Source organism: Mastigoproctus giganteus, chromosome 13, assembly GCF_048544385.1.
Source record: "Mastigoproctus giganteus isolate SK-2022 chromosome 13, ASM4854438v1, whole genome shotgun sequence".
Taxonomy (NCBI): domain Eukaryota; kingdom Metazoa; phylum Arthropoda; class Arachnida; order Uropygi; family Thelyphonidae; genus Mastigoproctus; species Mastigoproctus giganteus.
The window spans coordinates 16,375,066-16,394,621 of NC_143587.1; the positions used below are offsets into that span (position 1 = coordinate 16,375,066).

At 35.7% G+C, this 19,556-nt stretch overlaps 1 protein-coding gene across 3 annotated transcripts in view; it reads left to right on the top strand.

Annotated features, from left to right (window-relative positions):
• The window catches only part of vari (MAGUK p55 subfamily member vari), a 182,647-nt gene that overhangs the window by 36,694 nt on the left and 126,397 nt on the right, over positions 1-19,556 (top strand). For all 3 annotated transcript variants that reach the window (XM_090387721.1, XM_090387719.1, XM_090387720.1), the window contains exon 2: positions 16,583-16,668. In XM_090387721.1, coding sequence (XP_090243847.1) covers positions 16,638-16,668 — 31 coding nt within the window. In that variant the 5' untranslated portion in view covers positions 16,583-16,637. The remainder of the gene's footprint in view (positions 1-16,582; positions 16,669-19,556) is intronic.

Below are 19,556 nucleotides of genomic sequence, written 5' to 3' on the forward strand. Positions count from 1 at the left end.
CCCAATCTGCCCTGTAATCCTGTCAGAAAAACTGTAGAACTCCTTTCGCTGTGACCTTTCAGAAGTAATTTGGCTACAGGGGCATACAACCTTTTTCGGACAGGGGCTAAAACTGATAAGATGCTGAAGGCCGCATGGGTTCTAGCGAGCATTGAATCCCAAGGACATTTCCTTACCCCTAATTATGGATTTTCCAAAACAGTATTTAATTTTTGTCGATCAAATATTTTTTTATATTTAATAATTAAATACAAAAATCCAACACTGTTATTAAATAGTGTTGGATTGGTAGTTGTAATAATATTGCTAAATATTGAGGATGACATATAAGATACACGTAAGATACAGAAAGCAATGCAGAAAAATCGAATATTTCTGAAAAGGGATATTTTCAAAAGACAGTGTGAACCTAGAAACTAGCTCTTAGAGTTGCCTTTATAGTCGCGGGTTGCAAGTTGGATACACCTGACTTACATTAACTCATTAGTTAGCGGGTTTGCATCCTGCTTAACAGTAATTGGATACATTAATTGAAATTTTATAGTTGTTTGACTCCTTAATCATCTGGTGCATTTTCTCTTCATTTTCGCTTCATATTCTGCATGCAACTCTTTGTTAATCAAGCATTTGTTGAAACACGAATTTGTCTCTTGTCTTTGAGATGCTTTGGCTTGAAGGTTTAACGAATTCAAGTTCCAAAGTAGGATCGGATTTTTCTCAGTGAACCAATTGTGAAACATTCTTATGTTCTTGATATTTTACATTATTGAATCGATGTGAAAACCCAATGAATGGAGTTCGATCAAAGATAACTTTTTTTTTTTTTTTAATGGGTGTACTTTTTCTGTTTTTAAAGTGAACTGGATGACTTTGCTCTCGATTTAATGTTTTTAGATGCAATCTATGGCAAAACAGCTGTCGTTGGGCATTCGCCAAAACTCGCACTCATTCGACAATGTTTATTGACATTCGTCGTTCTCATGTAACAATTCGATTTTCATTAAATTTTATACTTCATTTGTCTCTTTTAGGAATACACTATATTGCCAAAAGTACCCGGACACCTTTGGGATTTGGAAAAAAATTAACCATGCCTGTTAACCAAACCTGTCTCGAGAATAGGTATAAAAGCAACTTGCGTTCACGGTACCAAGTACACAGAACTGCGAAATACAGTAGATGGGCCAAGGCCCATCTACTGTATTTATTTGACAACTTCCAACCGTGGGGGACTTTGGCAACTTCCAGCCGTGGGAGGGGGTTCATAGGATGCAATATTAGCAATCAATCTGTGACATTGTAGCAAAACTGCAACACTCCAGATCTGCGATGTCAAACCTTTTCTGCCCTACGTGCCAAAATAAATTGGGGGGGGGGGATATATATATAAGAATTAAAGATAATTGATAGAAAAAATTAATAGAAAATACTAAAAGATGGAGAAGTTATTAACACAAGGTGCCAGGCCTAATAGAAGAAAAAAAGAGAAGAAGAATATTAAGAACCTAAAAAAAAAAAAAAAAATGGTTCTTAATATTCTTCTTCTCTTTTGTCTTCTATTAGGCCTGGCACCTTGTGTTAATAACTTCTCCATCTTTTAGTATTTTCTATTAATTTTTTCTGTCAATTATTTATACTTCTTATCTTTATATTTTTTGTATCTTGTTTTGCCGCTTTGCGCATTCAGGTACACGTACTGTTTCTTTCTCTTTTCTTTTTCTTACATTTTATAAATACTACACACACACACAGTAGGCCCTCGATTTAACGGACTAATTGGGCGAAGGGGTGCCCGCTATTGCCGAAAGTCCGTTAAATCGAATGTATTTTAAAAACATATATTAATAACGAACTTAAAAGGTACAGGATGTGTTATAATGTTATTATAATGTATAAGTATGAATAAAATATTATAATGTACATTGAGTAATTTATACTAAAACATCTGTTAAAAATATAAAAATAAGTTTACGACAGGAACCAAACTTATTTTAATTAAACACGTCAAAAACTATACAGTGTAACTAATGGAGTGTTCCCACCACTTTTTTTTTTTTTTCCCTTAAAGCTCACACAAAGTTGTTTTCATTGTGAACATTAGTTTTTTTCATTTAAATCCATTTTAGAGGGGAAAAATACTTTTAATTTCTTAAACTCCATTGAATAAAAAACATACAAAAAAACGTTAAAAAATATACATAATATTCAATATTAATATTAACTCAATTAAAAGAATCACAAATTTCAGAGTCAGAAACAACTGTCATATGGAGGGAGAGGTGTTAATTCCTTGCTGGTAGAGGGTTCTGGTGAAACAGGTCCAGTTGATGAAGTGGTCTTGAAGAAATCTTCAAGCTTCAGTTGCCTTACACCTTAGTGCTGCTTCCTTATTACTGTAGATCGAAATTCTCTAAAATGTTCATAATAAGGAAGCATATCAGGGTCTGATGATAATTCAATATAATGTATGATGTCATCCATATGTTGTCTTATAACAGGCAATTTAGGATGAGGTTCAACTGATTCTTCATCTTTGTCATTATCATGGTCCTCTTGTTCTCCATGAAGAACATTTTCCGCAATCTCTTCCTTACAAAAAATGTGATAGTCCGGATCACCTTCATTGTTTTCGAGCCACTGTTCCACATCATTCTCAGTTGCATTTTTGTTGCCAGCCCTCAGATGAGTGTCCCTAAAATTAGACGCCTCAACTCCCTCAAAGTCCATTTCAGGTTCTACGTCGTGCAACAACTTCTTCCAAGCATTGGCCAAGGTAGTAATCTTCATATCTTTCCCCGCAGCTGCAAAGTTGAAGATATCAGATCTGATGTTGTATGCATGTAAATATTGCAGTGTCCTGGTTCCTCTTGTATCTTCTTCTTCTTCTGCGTCTTCTGTTTCTTCCAAAACAACCATCACCTCTTCCAAAAACTTCTTATACAACCTCTTACATGCAACGATTACACCCTGATCCATCGGCTGTATCAATGAAGTAGTGTTAGGAGGCAGAAAAACACATTTAATTCTCCCATCCCTGCTAACTTACCTCTCAGCATTAGGGTGAGCAGGTGCATTATCTAGCAGTAAAACAGCCTTTATTTCATTAGATGGAATTTTCAACACATCTGTCTGATGTGCGACGCTATCAGATATAAATAGTTCTAAATTTTTCCTTTAGGACATAAATTTTTTGTCCATTAAATCCGAAGTCCGTTAAATCCAGGGCCTACTCGTGTGTGTGTGTGTGTGTGTGTGTGTGTGTGTGTGTGTGTGTGTGTGTGTGTGTGTGTGTGTGTGTGTGTGTGTGTGGACTTAGTGGCTGATGCTCCTAAAACCCTACTAAAATAACAATACAGCTCCTTAACCCCATTGAATCTGAGGTGAACTGGGATGTCAGCTTCCAGCCAAGCCAACACACTCGCAGTCAGAACTAAGTTGACTGCTGCGTTGAAAGAGGAATGTCTGGGTTCGTCTACGACTGGAGGAATTTCTAACGTCCTTTTCAATAGGCTGTAGTTAGCCAATCTTAGGTGGAATGGGTAAGATTTTTCTCCGTGAGTTATTCCGGGTTTTTGCAGCCCACGTGAAAATTGGCCTGTGAGAACACACTTCTACAAACACAGTACACACATATTGATAAGGTTGCTCCGGGATCATTAAAATAATAATTATATTATTATTATTATTATCAAAAATTGGTTCAGCGATACGGCTTGTAATTAAGGCTAAAGGTTATCGGAAACTTTATAAAATATTCTGTGTGAACAAAAGGTTCTTTAAATTATGCAGGTGTCCGGTTACTTTTTGTAATGTAGTTTATTTGGCGAGAGACGTTCTGATTTCATCAAACTCGGACAAATAGAAAATCCAAAACGAAATTATAAAATAGCTAAATCTGCTTTTGCCCTTTCAAAATTATGAAAAGCAGGATTATCTTTCCTCTGCTATTTTTATGATCTGCATTTTAAATTAGGTAGTTTAAATCCTGCAGGCCCCTAAAAAATACTTTTTCTTTACTTTTAAACATTACTCGAGATAATGTATCTTCAACGCATTTTCATTGTATTTTCTAACTCGCCCATTTACAATGCCACATAAAAATAATTAAATAAAAAAGTAATTACAAAAAAAAAGCTTAACTTTACTGATCATATGTTAAACTGATTATCGAATTTGATAGCTTGCCAACGTTCTTCCCTCCTTTTTATCCGTCGTGCTTATGTATCTGTGTTCTTGTTAAGCATCCATTTCTTTTTAATTTGTTTCCTTCGAAATATCCGACACAAAATAATTTTTGCTGATTATTTCTTGGCCTACCTATGTACCACTTTCATATACGTTGCTTTAAAATGTACCATATTTTCAGGGAACAATATTTCAGCTTTTTTATGTTATTATTCTCCCCCCAACCTCCCTTTACAAAGTAATGCCGCTCTGCTGATTCCTCTGTCAGCGGGCTAAACGATTGAAAACTCTCGGAACTACAGAAATTTAGCTTTGCTCTATAGAATTGCCCAAACTGGGTGATTTGTGCTTATTGAGGTTGGCTTCATGGTACACGATAGAGAGAGAGAGAGAGAGAGAGAGAGAGAGAGAGACAGACAGATAGCATGATGAATTAGAGTAAGAGTGGAGGAAATGTGATCATTAATAGATGAATTATTGCCACGACACAGCTGGAAGTAGCGGATAATTAGTCATAATGTTCTCCTCCACCGTTTTTGCGCACAGCATGCTTTTTTATTTTATTTTTTATTTATTTCTATACTCACTAGCCAAAAAATTAGAAACATTTATTCAGTATCTAGTGGGCCACCTTTTGTTTGAATTACATCGTGATATGAATCCAACTGAGAGCGTCCAGTTTCAGACGCTCAAGATATTTGTAAGCTGCCCTGGTCAGTAGAAAACTGCTCTTTTCATCATATCCCAAACATTCTCAATTGGATACAGTCTGCATAATTGGTGCCCAGGATAAATGTTGGAAATCTTAAGAATGTTTCTCGAACCATTCAGATACAATTTTTGCACGTGGATAGTTGCATTGTTGTCTTGAAAGAATCCATTGCAATTCGGCTAAAATGAAACTTTGCAGGGTGAAGTTGGTTCGATGCGATATTTATTTGATGTAATGCTACTGTTTAACGGTATGAGCAGACCCAGTCCATACCAATAGAGCGTACCCATTCCATGATATCACCCATGAGTTTCACGCCACACTTTCATGTTGTCATTGATAGGAAAAAAAGTGTAAATCGAGATTCGTCAGACCACATGATCTTTTTCTACTTTTCCATATTCCAGGCTTGCCATTGACAGCACCACTCCAATCGAATCTTTCGATTTTTTTATGGAAATGAGTGGTTTCCGTATAGGCATACAACTACCACGTCCCAGATTGTCCAACTCCCATGCATACTTCGGTTAGAAACGGTCTTTCTTTGTCTAAATTGAAATCTTCAGTCATTTACTGTACGGGGGACCTTGTATTTTGACACTCAATTCGCTTTAAATTTCGATCTCCTTGGAGTGCCGCATTTCTTTCTTTTAGAGCTGCATTCTCCTTTTCGTCTTGCACTTATTGTATACTTATGAGATGGCTACTTGTTGTGGCTCCTGTTGAACAAGCTTCAACAATAACGCCTTTCTGAAAAGCAGAACCACCTGTGTTCCCATAAACGGATCGACTAAGAAATCCCAGGAAAGCGTTATATTTACTTTTTTTATTATTATTATTCAGTTTGATTTCATCCTCTGTACAGCTGGTTGGCTAGAAGAGTGTACATAGAATTATAAAAACATTTAGATTTATAAAAATAATTCGAAAAACATATACATTAAAAGGAAGATTGACAGTGTTTGACAATGCACTTGACTGGAGTTGGTATAGTTTAAGTATATATATGTATATTAGCATGAGGGAGATAACTTAGGTTTGAACATATATACACAGGAAAATTTAGTTTGCAAATATGAATTCAGTTACGCTCTATTAAAAAGACGGCCAAAGTCTTCAAGCACAGGAGTTCCTGAATGTATGCGTCCTTAGATGGCATGTGATGGACTGGTAGATGGAATGACATGATCGTGTCAGGATACATTGTAGGCAAAGGCTTCGATACAAGTCTTCCAGGATATTCTTTCTGTATTTCTTGTCATCCAATAGTTTGTTGGGGTCCATTTGCAGCTGGTTGAAATGTTCAATAATATTTGCCGGGAACATGTCCCTAAAGCAGACGAGGTTGGTAAGACCTGTAAGACTTGCATCGACAGAAAGAATATCCTGGAAGACTTACATCGAAGCCTTTGCCTACAGTGAATCCTGACACGATCATGTCACTCCATCTACCAGTCCATCACATGCCATCTATGAACGCATGCATTCAGGAACTCCTGTGCTTGAAGACTTTGGCTTCTTTTTAATAGAGTGTAAGAGTCGACCTATAACGTCGATTACGTCGATCTCTAGGATGGATACTTGATGCTAAAATGATTTCTTGCACGTTGGGGGAATCTATCCCATTAGTCTGTAATTTGGCAAGAGTGATGACGTTCTTTTTCAGAATTTTGATTTTCCATTGTGTCATATTCATGTTTGCATGTAGTATATATCTATAAATGGCGAATGGATTACCATGGATCCTGTTCAACTGCCTCAGAACTCCATATTGAATTGCCAGGAGTTTCTTTGTAATATTTGATGTAGCTGAGGACCATAGCTCAGATGCATATAAAGCGATGTGCATGAGGCACCTGTGGATGTATTCTGACGACCAACAAGCTCCTGGCGGATCGCCCAAAGACTACATATGTTTTCTTCTTTGTATATATGAAATGGTCCTGGAAAGTAAAGATTTCATCCCAGGTGAGACCAAGATCCATGTGGGATGATACCTTGGTGACTTTATTGCCATTTATTACAGCTTGAATATAATTTTTTCTCCGCTTTTTGGTGATAAATCGGGAGGACTTCTTTTGATTTAGTTGGAGCCCTACCATATGTAAGTAGTCAACAAGTTGGTTATTTTGTGCAGCAGTATTTTGATTTATTTCTTGAACGCTTTTTATTTATCATATACCAAGAAAATTAAGATCGTATCATATGACAACTTACGTTTGTAGACTACATTTAATTATTCTGTTGACGCCTTTTTATTAAATCAGCCTTTTCAATTTTTTTTTTTTTTTGTTGAGATAACTGCCTGTTTTATCTTACTGTTGCTTAAAACATGAAATTTCCATAGAGGAAGCATGTCGTTGTGGTCAGTTATTCACAGAAATATTTTAGCATGGTCTGATGTTCCCTCGTCGTTGTCGCCTTAGTCTTATGTGCATTGCTTTCACGTGACTGGGCACATTAACGATGACAACAGATGGCACTGCGTGCTCTTTCGCCGATGTTCCGAAGGCAATAATACGGAATAACGCGTAGTACGTTGACGGGTAACAAAGCCGCAAGATGCCAACACACTGACCCCTTTGCAATTATGCTATTTTTTTTTTTTTTTTTTTATGTGCTCCGAAGATTGAATATTGTCAAAGTTCAGCGCCCTCTAGAAATTGCCTTTCTTTGTTTCAAGCGCTCCAAGACAGTGCAAGCTTTGGTGCATCTAATTACAACCCTACCGGAAATTTATTATTATTATTATTATTATTATTATTATTAGCTGTATGGTGCAAGGAAGCCTGAGGCTTATGCTGCACCAGCCAAAAAAAAAACCTGAATTACCCTGAGAGAGAGAGATTCAGAAGTAGAAGGGAATCACCAAGAAAGAGAAGAATGATGATATCCAGCTCAGGACCCTGGGTGTGCCAAGCCCATACTCACCAGATGTGAGCCCCTAAGCATAACATTCATATTTTAATGGTCGAAGTAACATCATTCGTTGCTGTGACTTATGTTTTAATTCCAAAATAATGTGTGCAAAATATATCTAGTTAAAAAAAAAAAAAAGGAAGGATCACGGCTAATATAGGAAATAAATATTTTTATTATTTACAGTTCGGAAAGTTCTGTACTCTAAATACTTGTATAATAACTAGATATTTAGATGCTAATCCCGAACTGCCCAATCAGGGCCGTGCCAGGATATGGGCAAACATTTGTGCACTTCTAACGCATTTCGGCTAGGGACACTAATATGAAATAAAATTTACAAGTTGAACAGGGGCAGTATGAACTGTTTCCCCCATGTGCAGTTAGGTATGGCCCTATATTTAACCGCATTTTCCTGCATTATTATTTGTTTTCTACTACTGTTAATTGAAAATTCACTCCTTTTCATTCAAATTTATTTGGTCTTCGTTTCCCTAAAACTGAATTTCTTCAAGTTGAATTTTCCAACAGGAAGGTATTGTTCGTGGTGATTTCAGTTTTCATAATCCATTTGATACAGTCCATTGTTCATTTGACATTAAATAATGTAAATCTTATAGGAAGGAGCGGCTTCATGTATGTTAACGTTTCTAAACCATTTCTAATTGAAGCACAGTGCCTGCTTTCGTCAGAAACCTGGATGTGCTATTTTTATTTTTTAATTTAGCGTATGAAGCCGGCCCTTTAAAAAGGAGCACGGTTCTCGCTCTCGTAGTCTAAAAGCTTTTAGAACTGCCACTGAAAAACATACACTGTATGGCTAAAATTTTTCGGACAGTCCACGAATATTTTGTACTGCGCGATGCATATACACGGACTCAGATATACATGTACCAATATAAATCTCGTGGTGGGCCTGCCTGTGCAGCAGCGGCATTTTATAACCTAAAATGCGTCGCGGATCGAAACTTAGGCTATCAATATAGGATGGTGATTACATGCCATCATTAACTTTCCTGTGCGGGCAAATGTGCACATTGATCTTCCCAAAATCCATTGTGACGGATGTTATTCAAAGATGGAAGATCCCGGGTGATAACTTAACGAAAGAAAGTTCTGAATGGTCATGGAATGAGCGGAACGTGAGTCTGCGAACTGCGAAGTTATCTAAAGTTCTAAACCATAAACAATAGTTCTCTCAAGCATTTCGTCTGTGGAACACGTCACAGAACAGCTCTTAGAAGCACAGAAATGCGTCAGACGTCAGCCATCCAGGGATATGCATAGTCTTGGATTCAGTGGTGCATAAACCTAATATCAACGTCACCAACACGAAACGACGTTGTCCGTTGGTGGTGATGATGTCTGAAGCCATGATCTCTGTAGTTTCGGACAGTTATGCATATCTACAATGTGGAAATAGATCCTGTTAGTATCAGCACAACACATTACCTATCATACAGGACTGGTTTGTGGATGGTGACTGACTTCGGACATCGACCCCACTTGTGGGACAGATTGAAGAGCCGGATTACGCTAGGGCCAAAACGTCTTTCTCCCAAACTGGCTGCGGAAGCTGCTTTGCTGGAGGAATGGAGGCAAATTCAAGCTACCACATACATGAATTTGGCAGAAAGTATGGCCAAGAGTAGGGTTACCAGACGTCCTCGTTTCCGTGGACAATCCTAGTTTCCAGGACGTTCTCGCTGATTTTACACTCGCGTCCTAGTTTTTTGTAATTTAAAAACATTATCTCATCATAAAATGAATTTCATTAAATATTCGGTGTGTTGTACCTTCGACCAGTACAACATAATAAATAAAAACAATGCGCTGGTTGCATTAAGTGAACTGTATTAACCCAAAAACAGCCTCCGTACCCGAGTAGGAGTGCAGCAGCACACGCTCTTTGAGTAGACCGTGGTTCAAGCCCCGACTGCTAAATACGGTCGATCTGCCAACCCGTACTGGACCAGCATGACAGATTATGGTCCATTTCCCTCAACATAAATTGTTGAGGAGGCTTCCATCCTGCAGTGGATTGCTAATGGCTGCAGTTTACCTTATTATTATTATTATCATCCCAAAATTACACAAGTGGACTGTACCATCATATTTGTCTAATTGAAGATCGATGATAGTATTGTTTGACCAATTTATGAATTTTACAGAATTTGTTTCTGAGAAAAAGAAAGATGATAATTGGGAAAACTTATTAGCCCATAGAAAGTGGGCTGAATATTTTAATCAGTGCAAGAGTTTCGAGGTACGTTCCCAGCTTTTAAAAATTTCTCAATATACGTTTTCCATTTTTTCCACAATGTGAACGTAGAACGTGTATTAATTAGCAATCAGTGAGCAACATTAGAAATAAAATGGAAAAAAATACTGTGAATAGTATTTTGTTGGGTACTTATAGTTTTAAAATGGATTGTAAAACATTTTATGATTACTTCTTACCGAAAATGATTTGCAGTAACGATAAATATGTATTATAATTTCTTAGTAATAAATATAATTTTTAAAATGTCCTCGTTTTTAAAACTAAAAATTTCCTATTTTTTTCCAATTTTATCCTAGCTTTTGAATTCTAGATCTGGTAACCCTAGCCAAGAGGATGATATTGTTACGGGTAAAACGTTGCCATACTATGTATTAAGTTTTTAAATTAAAAGCCCGTTGTGCAACTGCTTTGTGTGCCTTAATACTTTTGGTCATATAGTGTACATTGATTAAAAAAATTACTTAATTGATTTGATTTTATTGGCGCATTAGCATCTAAGACTATTATGCGCCAGGAGATAGAAAAAATACTTAAAACAAGATTGAATATCTGTTGAAAACAAACTAATAAATTAGTGAATCAAAACATGAACTTGTAGTGTTCCCACTCCATTAAGGAACATGTGCGTGTTTTTTAGTAAAGATTTTGTTATTATCCGACCTTGTGCCAGTGCTAGCCACGCGTTCAAGTTATGTTTACTATTTTATTTCTCTGATTTTGCCTCGCAAAAGTTCGTGCGTGTACTGATCTTTACTCTGTGACCTTGTCCTATATTTGGACATTTTAACTTCCACAACCTATTACTGAATAATAGTTTATTGGACTTTGAATTACATTTATCGTTGAAAAGATGAGAAGCTTACCAAAATCGAATCACGGTTCTATTTTGAGCACGATGTTCTCAGACTTTGAGGGTCTGCAAATTACGATCTATAAGTAGACTGTTAATTAGCTTGTCTCTTCCTCCTGCAAAGGTTATCTCATACGAGTTAATACCTTACACACGCGATGCTCTTTATGGGCCTGGAAATATGGATAATTCTCGGCAGGGTTGTCAATACCACTTCCAAAGTAATTTTTCTTCCGAGAAATCGTTACAGAGTTTGTGTTGTGTGCACACTGTGAAACACAGGCGTAACACGTTTGTCTGTTGGAAAAATAATAATAAATAAATAAATAAATAAAAATATCGCTTGGAAAAACTAATTATTATTATTAGCTATATGGTGCAAGGAAGCCTGAGGCTTATGCTGCACCAGCCAAAAAAAAAAAATTCCCGAGTTACCCTGAGAAAGAGAGAGGGCAAGAAAAGTAGAAGGGAATCACCAAGAAAGAGAAGAATGATGATATCCAGCTCAGGATCCTAGGTGTGCCAAGCCATACTCACCAGATGTGAGCCCCTGGGGTTGATTTGTTGTTGTTATTATTATTATTATAATGAGCGGCTGCTTTCGAGATTTTGCATTTATAAGTATATTTTTACATTACATTGCTATAATTTAGATGATTTTGATTTTTAAAAAAGTTTAAAAATATCCAGACCGAATATCTGAACATGGATTACTGAAACGTCGCCTATCTAAACCGTTCAAGGAATTGGGGAGATAGTGCCGATGTATATTTTATCCATTTATTTTAATTGATGTAAAATATTTTAATAGTGCTGTGTTTAATTTCTAGAAAGTTAGAACGCTGACTACAACGTTTAGCAGTATCAAGTGCAGCCAGATATGAAGTTTTCTGAGCAGTACAGACAAGCTGCCATAGCAGGTCATGAAGAATTGTCAGTGATATACAGGAATTTTGCTATCAGGGATAGGAGGTGATCATCCCCTTGTAAAAGGCAATGGTCAGGCCACACCTTGACTACTGCATACAGGTCTGGAAGCCTCGTTTTAGGAAGGATGTTGAGTTGCTAGAACGAGTGCAGAGAAAGGCAACAAGACTGGTGAGGGGAACAAAGCGGTGCTCTTACGAAGAAAGGCTTAAGTTCTGCAAATTGCAGCGTCTGGAGACTAAGCACCTGCGAGGTGATCTGATTGAGGTGTATAAGGCCTTGAATGGATTGAGCAGGCTCAATGCTGATGGGATTCTTCCTCTTGCTCAGATTACATACTTGAGGGGACATAAACTGAAATTGAGGAAAGACAGTTGTCGAATAGATGTGCGGAAATTTGCTTTAACCAACGGGTAGTTGATTGCTAGAACAAACTTCCATCTGTCGTTGTGGAAGTTGATAGTTTAAATAAATTCAAGGAAGTGGACAAACGTTTGGAGCGAATGTATGGGTGAAATGGGAAGTTTTTTTTTTTTTTTTTTGGCTGATGCTGTATAAGATTGCTTTCTTGCATCATATGCCTCTACTAATGCTAAAGTGGCGGCAGATAGCCAAATATGCGTTTTTATTATATTTTAAAGGTTATGTTATTATCTTATGTAACTTTTTGTAAAATGCTTTTAGTAAGTTGTTTGCAATTTCTGTTGTATAAGTTCTTGGATAAAGAAATATGTAACAGTAGAAGCTGTTCAAAATAAATATAATTTATTTGTAACACAAGAAAGCGTTTGTTGATATTCGGAATTCGGTACGCGTATAACTGATATGTGACGATAAAATTTTTATGTTGTGGGAAATATTTAAGTGAGTTCTATATACATGGTTGTTAAAATTAAAGTATCCCTATGTAGAGGACTCTGGAGCGAGTTATAAGGCTCGTACCGAAGAGAAATTTTCACAACAGGTACAATAAAGAATGCGCTCGCCATTTATTGGGGGGAAAAAATATTAATTACAAAATTTGTCACTGTATGGTGCCTAACTATCTTAGTTACGATTATGCATAATCGTAAGTTATTGCCACAGCGCCAATACTCAGCTCCACTGTACTGTATAAAAGCAAAGCAATTTCTTCAAAGTCATACAATAGATGTCTGCCTGCACTACAGCAGCAATGCCAACAACGTATCATAAAAAGGCGTTATTAGTGAAGCTGTACTATCAGAACAGCAACATTGTAGCTGTGGCTATCAGAGAATTCTGGCATCAGAAGTGCATAAGGCATGGACCTATGACTGTGCTGTCTGCAAAATGATTGCAAAATTTGAAGTGACAGCACATCTTGGTGTTCAACCAGGTAGAGGTTGAAAACGAGTGGACTCCTCTCGTGTTGAAGATGTGGCTATGGCTGTCATGGATTTATCAAGTTAATCTCCATGTGGTAGTGCAAGTGTACCAGCTGTTTCTCGAAAAGTGGACATGCCGTATTCCACTGTAAGGCTAGTAATGCGTCAGGTGTTGCGGTACTATCCTTACAAGATGCACATGCTAAAGCATGGTGATGCAGATATTCGTTTCACATATGCACTTCAGTTTCTGGTGCGAATGACAGTAGATATCACTTGACCATGGAACATCCTTTGGAGTGATGAAGCCTACTTCTGCTTAAATGGACAAGTGAATACACACAACTGTCGCATTTGGGCAACAGAAAACCCTCGAGTTATCCAAGAGGTCCCGTTGCATTTTCCAAAAGTGACAATGTGGTGTGGATTTACATCCACATTCATGATTGGGCCATATTTTTTTTTAACAGGTAACATCGACTGGATTCCACACCTGTTCCATCACTGGACAGCGATATTATGAAATGTTGGCAAATTTCAGCAAAATGGTGCTTTCGGGATACCATATTCATGCAAGATGGTGTGCCACCCCACATCCACCATTGTGTCCAAAGATTGCTAAGGCAATGCTTTACAGATGAATGGGTCCTCAGCCATTGTTTCCAGACATCTTGGCCACCCTGATCACCGGACCTGACTCCATGCGACTTCTGGTTGTGGGGTTTTTTGAAGACCCAGGTGTATCGGGAAGGATGTCAAACTCTGGCAGATTTGAAGGACAGCATTAGACGTCATGCTGGCTATTTCAGTTAACATGTTACGTTCTGCTGTAGAAAATGCTGTTCTTCGAATGGAAACTGTTGTTGATCAAAATGGAGGACACATTGAATAAGTGATTTGTATTGCCACAGCGCCACATAGTGACAAATTTTGTAACTAATTTTTTTCCCAATAAATGGCGAGCGCATTCTTTATTGTACCTTTTGTCCAAATTTCTCTTCAGTATGAGCCTTAGAACTTGCTCCAGAGCCCTCTACATAGGGATACTTTAATTTTAACAACCCTGTACTTGTAGATTATAGTGTGGTCGCTGGAGCAAATCCCAAGGCAAGGGCTATAACCCCTTTATGATCAAAATATATTTTTTTTCTTTTTACTGCTACACGATGATTAAAGCTCAATGATTCCATTTAAATGCTTTATTCCCTCCCTCCTTTAGATAAATCTGGGATGCCCTGTGTGGCTGAATATATATTGTGCAGCATTGCAAAAATGTATTAGGTTAAGTTGTTTAGTGCCTCTAGGCAAATGGCTGTTTCAAGGCCAACTGTAGGGAAAAAACAAAACAAAAACATATTGTATCTAATATTTACTTGTTGCATAGCAACAAGTAAGTATCAGCTGCAATATCCAGTTACAATATCAGATAAAAATTGTATAAGCCATAACATTCATCTCAACTATTTGCTACACTTCATTTTTTAACATTTTTAACATGAAATTTGACATTTCGTTAATATATTCATAATTTGTAAATAGTGATTAAGTTTGTATATATTGAATTGAACACCTGTTCATGTCTTGAACTGACTGGACATTTATTAACTTTAATAGTTAATTCCATTTTTTTTTCTCTATGAATAGAGAAATAATTAAACATGTAATAATTTCTTTTGTATAATTATTTGTATATTTGTATAATTCTGTACATTTTGTATCTGTATAATTTTGTATAACTATTTGTTTAAGATTGTGTAATTTTCTGCATAATTCCTTTTCTTGCAAACAGTTGAGTGGTTAACTATTTCAGGTTACCTATCTCTAAATGGTTCCCCCATTTTTAAAGAAAATCCAACTCTAAACAAATTTCCTTCAATTTTAATTCCTAATTTAACCTGAAATGATTTATTTCATGCTTACTGTTGTTTTTCTATCTACAGACATAACCTCTATCACCACAGTGAAACTGTGGTGATAGAGGTTATGTCTGTAATATAGAACAACTGAATCTATTCAGATATATTTTTAAGGTTACATTTAAAAAAGAAAAAGAATTGAACTGAAAAATTTACTCAGTTTTTCTATATTATCTATTCCATAATTTCAATTCTATATAATTATATCCAATAATTTCTATATTTTAATTTCTACATTAATAGAAAATGTTATTTTCTAATCACTGGAAAAATAAAAAAGGTAGATTTACAACACCAATTTACATAACATAAATGACTCAGCTGCAACCAGTAAAATCACAAATCAACGTGATTGATCAACAATAAATATCCTATATTTTAAACTCCTTTCTCATTCTGTTTTATCTGTAACTAGTCTAGGTATTCTTGCACCAGAGAAAAATATTAATTATTTGTGCCCCCTTCCAGTTAAAGAATGCTAGCTATATTTTTCCATGGATTGTTATACACCTAACTTTGTTGCACCTGGGGAAGTGCCCTATCTGCCTTGTCCTTGTTCCAGTATTGACACATATGACTATTTATATGCATGTTATGACATCAGATCTGTGCACTTTTACCAGAACTGTGGCATTGGTTTATAAATAATTACAATAAAGATGTAAACTCTTGTGACCTCTGGATGGCTGTATCAGATCATTAAAAAAATAATAAATGTGTAATTTGTGTACATTACTATTTAATGTCTAAGCTAAGCTGCCATCATTCAAATCAACAGCTCAAATTTAAGGATAGCAGCCTGTAACTTGGCAATTTATGTTTTTGTTTATACTCTGGTATGACCACTAGGTCAGAGCAGTTTCCATTAATTATTTTGAATAATAAATACAATCATTAACTTAATACGATTTTATTTTTGTTTTTTAGTAGTCACATGGGTTTTGAACTTTGGTCCACTCAAAGAGCATGTGCTTCTGCACTCTCACACTTGATCATCACTCGGTCATTAAAATTCTGGTGTAAAACTATTTAATGCATCTATATAGAGTATAATTGATTTAGTACATGCATATGCATATGCATACATATATTGTATCAGTGCTGGGCTGTATAGGGTTTGCAGGGCTTGGCAGACCCATTGATAATAAATCCTGGGTTCAGCAAATTCATTGATCCAATGTTGGATTTTCATTGGGGATGGGTGGTGATTAAAACTACTAATTTTTTTTTCCCTTCTTCTTTCTTTTCCATAATCAGTAAACCTGTTGATCAAAAATTAGCAACTCACCACTGAATATCTAATATATACATACCTTTTGTAATTAATGCATGTTATCATATTTAAATGTGATTGTTAATGTTTTTTATCAACCCTTTTAAAAATGCCAACTTTTTCTTTGAAGTTTGAATAACTTCTTTTTTTTTTTTAATTGTTATTTTCAGATAATCATTCTGCCCATTAATTATTGAAGTCACAATTCTAACACACTGGAACGTAATGCCTATAGCTAATGATACAACTGGTCATGGTGAGTAAATATTTGTTTTAGAATAAATTCAGCTCCTGAAAGTGTATGTTGGGAAGGGGAGGGAGTAATTTCTGTCAGATCAGTGCTGTTGCAGTTAATTTTTTGAAGAACTGCCTTAATTCACTCTGTTCAAGATTTATTTTTTTCCTTAAAACCATTGATTAAAAACAACTTAATTTGATTTTCTTTTTCTTTTTTACTTTTATTTTTTTGAACCAAATTGGATTCCTAACTTCCAAAATAAAGACAGTCAGTTTACTAATAAAAAAAAGTAATACTCTTTCAGTGCAGGTATTGAAATAATCTGAGAAAAGAATGCTACTCTGTATTATGTTGTTTTTTTTTTGTCTTTAGGGACTCAGTTGTTGCTCTGGTGACTGTGATAGACTGTAGGCTTAAGCTCACTTTAGCAGTGACGTTATCTACAATTTTATCTAAAGTTACTGACATTTTTAATTGAATAACATTAAAAGGTAATCCATTATTCATTAAAAACTTGATGACTGTTATGACCAGTTTCTGAAGTTATTTGACTTCTCATCAGACAGTAGGTGGTATCAATTAGCAGCTTTATGTCGAGTAGTGAATAAATGTACTGAACGTAAAGAAGCAACCAAGCAAGTTTGTGAAAGAAAAACTGATTTAAAACAAACATAATAATAGTTATGTTTTTAGTCCGAAGATTCTCTTTTTTTTCAAGCTCTGATACTGTCACTGGAGGGACAGTACTGCTCCCAAACAATAAATACAGAAAAACATAATACTGTACAGAGTAACATTCTGTTCCCAAACAATTTCAGTGTCTGCATTGAAATAGTGCTTTGCATCTTTACCAAATGCTGCATTGGACTGATGCAGCCAATAATAGAGGTTATATTATACTTGTAGGGAAAGTTCCAAATGAAAATGTAAGTTGTTTTATACACGCTGCTTAGCTGCTCATTTACTACTCAACACAAGGTTGCTAATTAGGATTAGTGAGGAGCCTGATAGCTCCAAAACTGGTCACAATAGTATCTTTTGGTTTTTAATGAATGCTGGATTCACCTTTTGGTGATGCTATTTGATTAAAAAAGTTATTAGTAACTTTAAGTTGACTCAGTGATAACATAGTTATTCCAGAAGTGAGCATAAGTCCAGGCTCTGTCAGTGCCACTGGAGGAACAACAGCATCTCCAGACAGTAATGACAAAAAAAAAAAGTAAAGTCGTTCTTTTCTCAAATAAAAATAAAAAAATAGTTTAACCCCTTACTAGATCTGGAAATATTTTTGGGTCGGAAGCACTTTGATTACAGCATGTAAATATAAACTTATTTTAATAGTAAAAAAGGGTCTACTAATAAATAAATAAAATATGATTTACACAGTAACACATGAGTCTGTATGACTTTACTGATGGGAAAATTCACTGCACAGATATGGAAAAAATTAAGTTTGTTATTTAAATTTGACACTATAGCTCATCATTATTTAGATTAGTAATGGATAACTGTTGTGCTTAAAGAGATAACTACCAATTGATGCTCTGTTACACCACGATTATTACCTTTGTGTTGCAACTTCTGAGTCCCTTGGTCACATGCACTACCCCCCCCCCTCTTGGTAATCAGGAACGAAGTCATAAGAGAGTGACTGGCCATGGACTGGTCAATCAGAGGAACTTGGTAACCCTGCCCTACCCTGTCCTCTAAAGATTCTCTTGTATATGCATATATAAAGTTTAATCTCTAAGGGGTTAAAATTACTTATCCTTCACTAAAAAAAAAATTTATTTAACATTTATATTGTTTCCAAATAGATTCATTTGTATCTTTCCCCATATCTATATTTATTGTCTTAGCTTTAAGTTTTCTTGTATACATAGTTTTCTTTGATTTTTCTTTTAATAAAATCCTTTCCATCCCTCTTATCTTGAAATTTTTTACATTAAAAGTGGGGGAGCATTTGTAAGTGTGTTCTGCTACCTCTGATTAATCCGACTACTCTGATGACAGTATTAGTGTACATGTAAACATCTAAAAAAAGGGAAATACTAGTATAGAGGTAGCAGAAACCCACTGTTAATATAAAAAAAAATTCAGAATAAGCAAGGTAAAGGGATTTTACTGAAGAAAAAGTTGAAGAAGCTATATACATAGAACAATAAATAAAAATATAGGGAAGGATACAGATCCATTATGGATACATCTCTTTGGCAATAGAATATAAATTAAAAAAAAATTTTTTTCATTTATTTTATTATTATTTTTTTGTCACTTATGGGCAAGGGATTAATATCTATATGTATAATTACAAGAGAATCTTTAGACAGTTCAATGGGGTTCCTTTGATTAACCAATCAGGAGTTGCTGTCTTATCGTGTCATCTCCCTTCTCTTTCTTTCTTAGATGTGACATTCCGAGCAATGAAAGGAGTAGTGCATGTGACCAAGGTACTGGTAGAAGTTCCAGAACATGAAGTTCTTAATAGAGATAATAATCATGGCATAAAAATATCAATTGGTAGTTATCTCTTAATGGAAATAGCCCTTGAAGGAAATGACTCTTTTAATTAAAAGTCATGATTATATGTGACTGCTTAGATTTAATTTTTTTTTTTTTAAGTCAGAGGCCAGAACTTAATATACCAGTACACTTAAAGTACCAGTATACTTGATACAACTTAATTATACATTTAACATACCAGTACATCAGTCTCTCTTGTGTTATGCTGTGAGCAGCATAGTTTAGAATCACTGACAGTAATGATTTCACGTGCCACAATGCCTATTTAAAATGGCAAAATAAAAGCGATCAGAGCGAACTAAAGAATTTCAAAATTATAGCTGTAGTGCAAAATATTGCAGTGGACCTGACAGAATTGCTCTGGAGGCTGGATTCAGGTCATG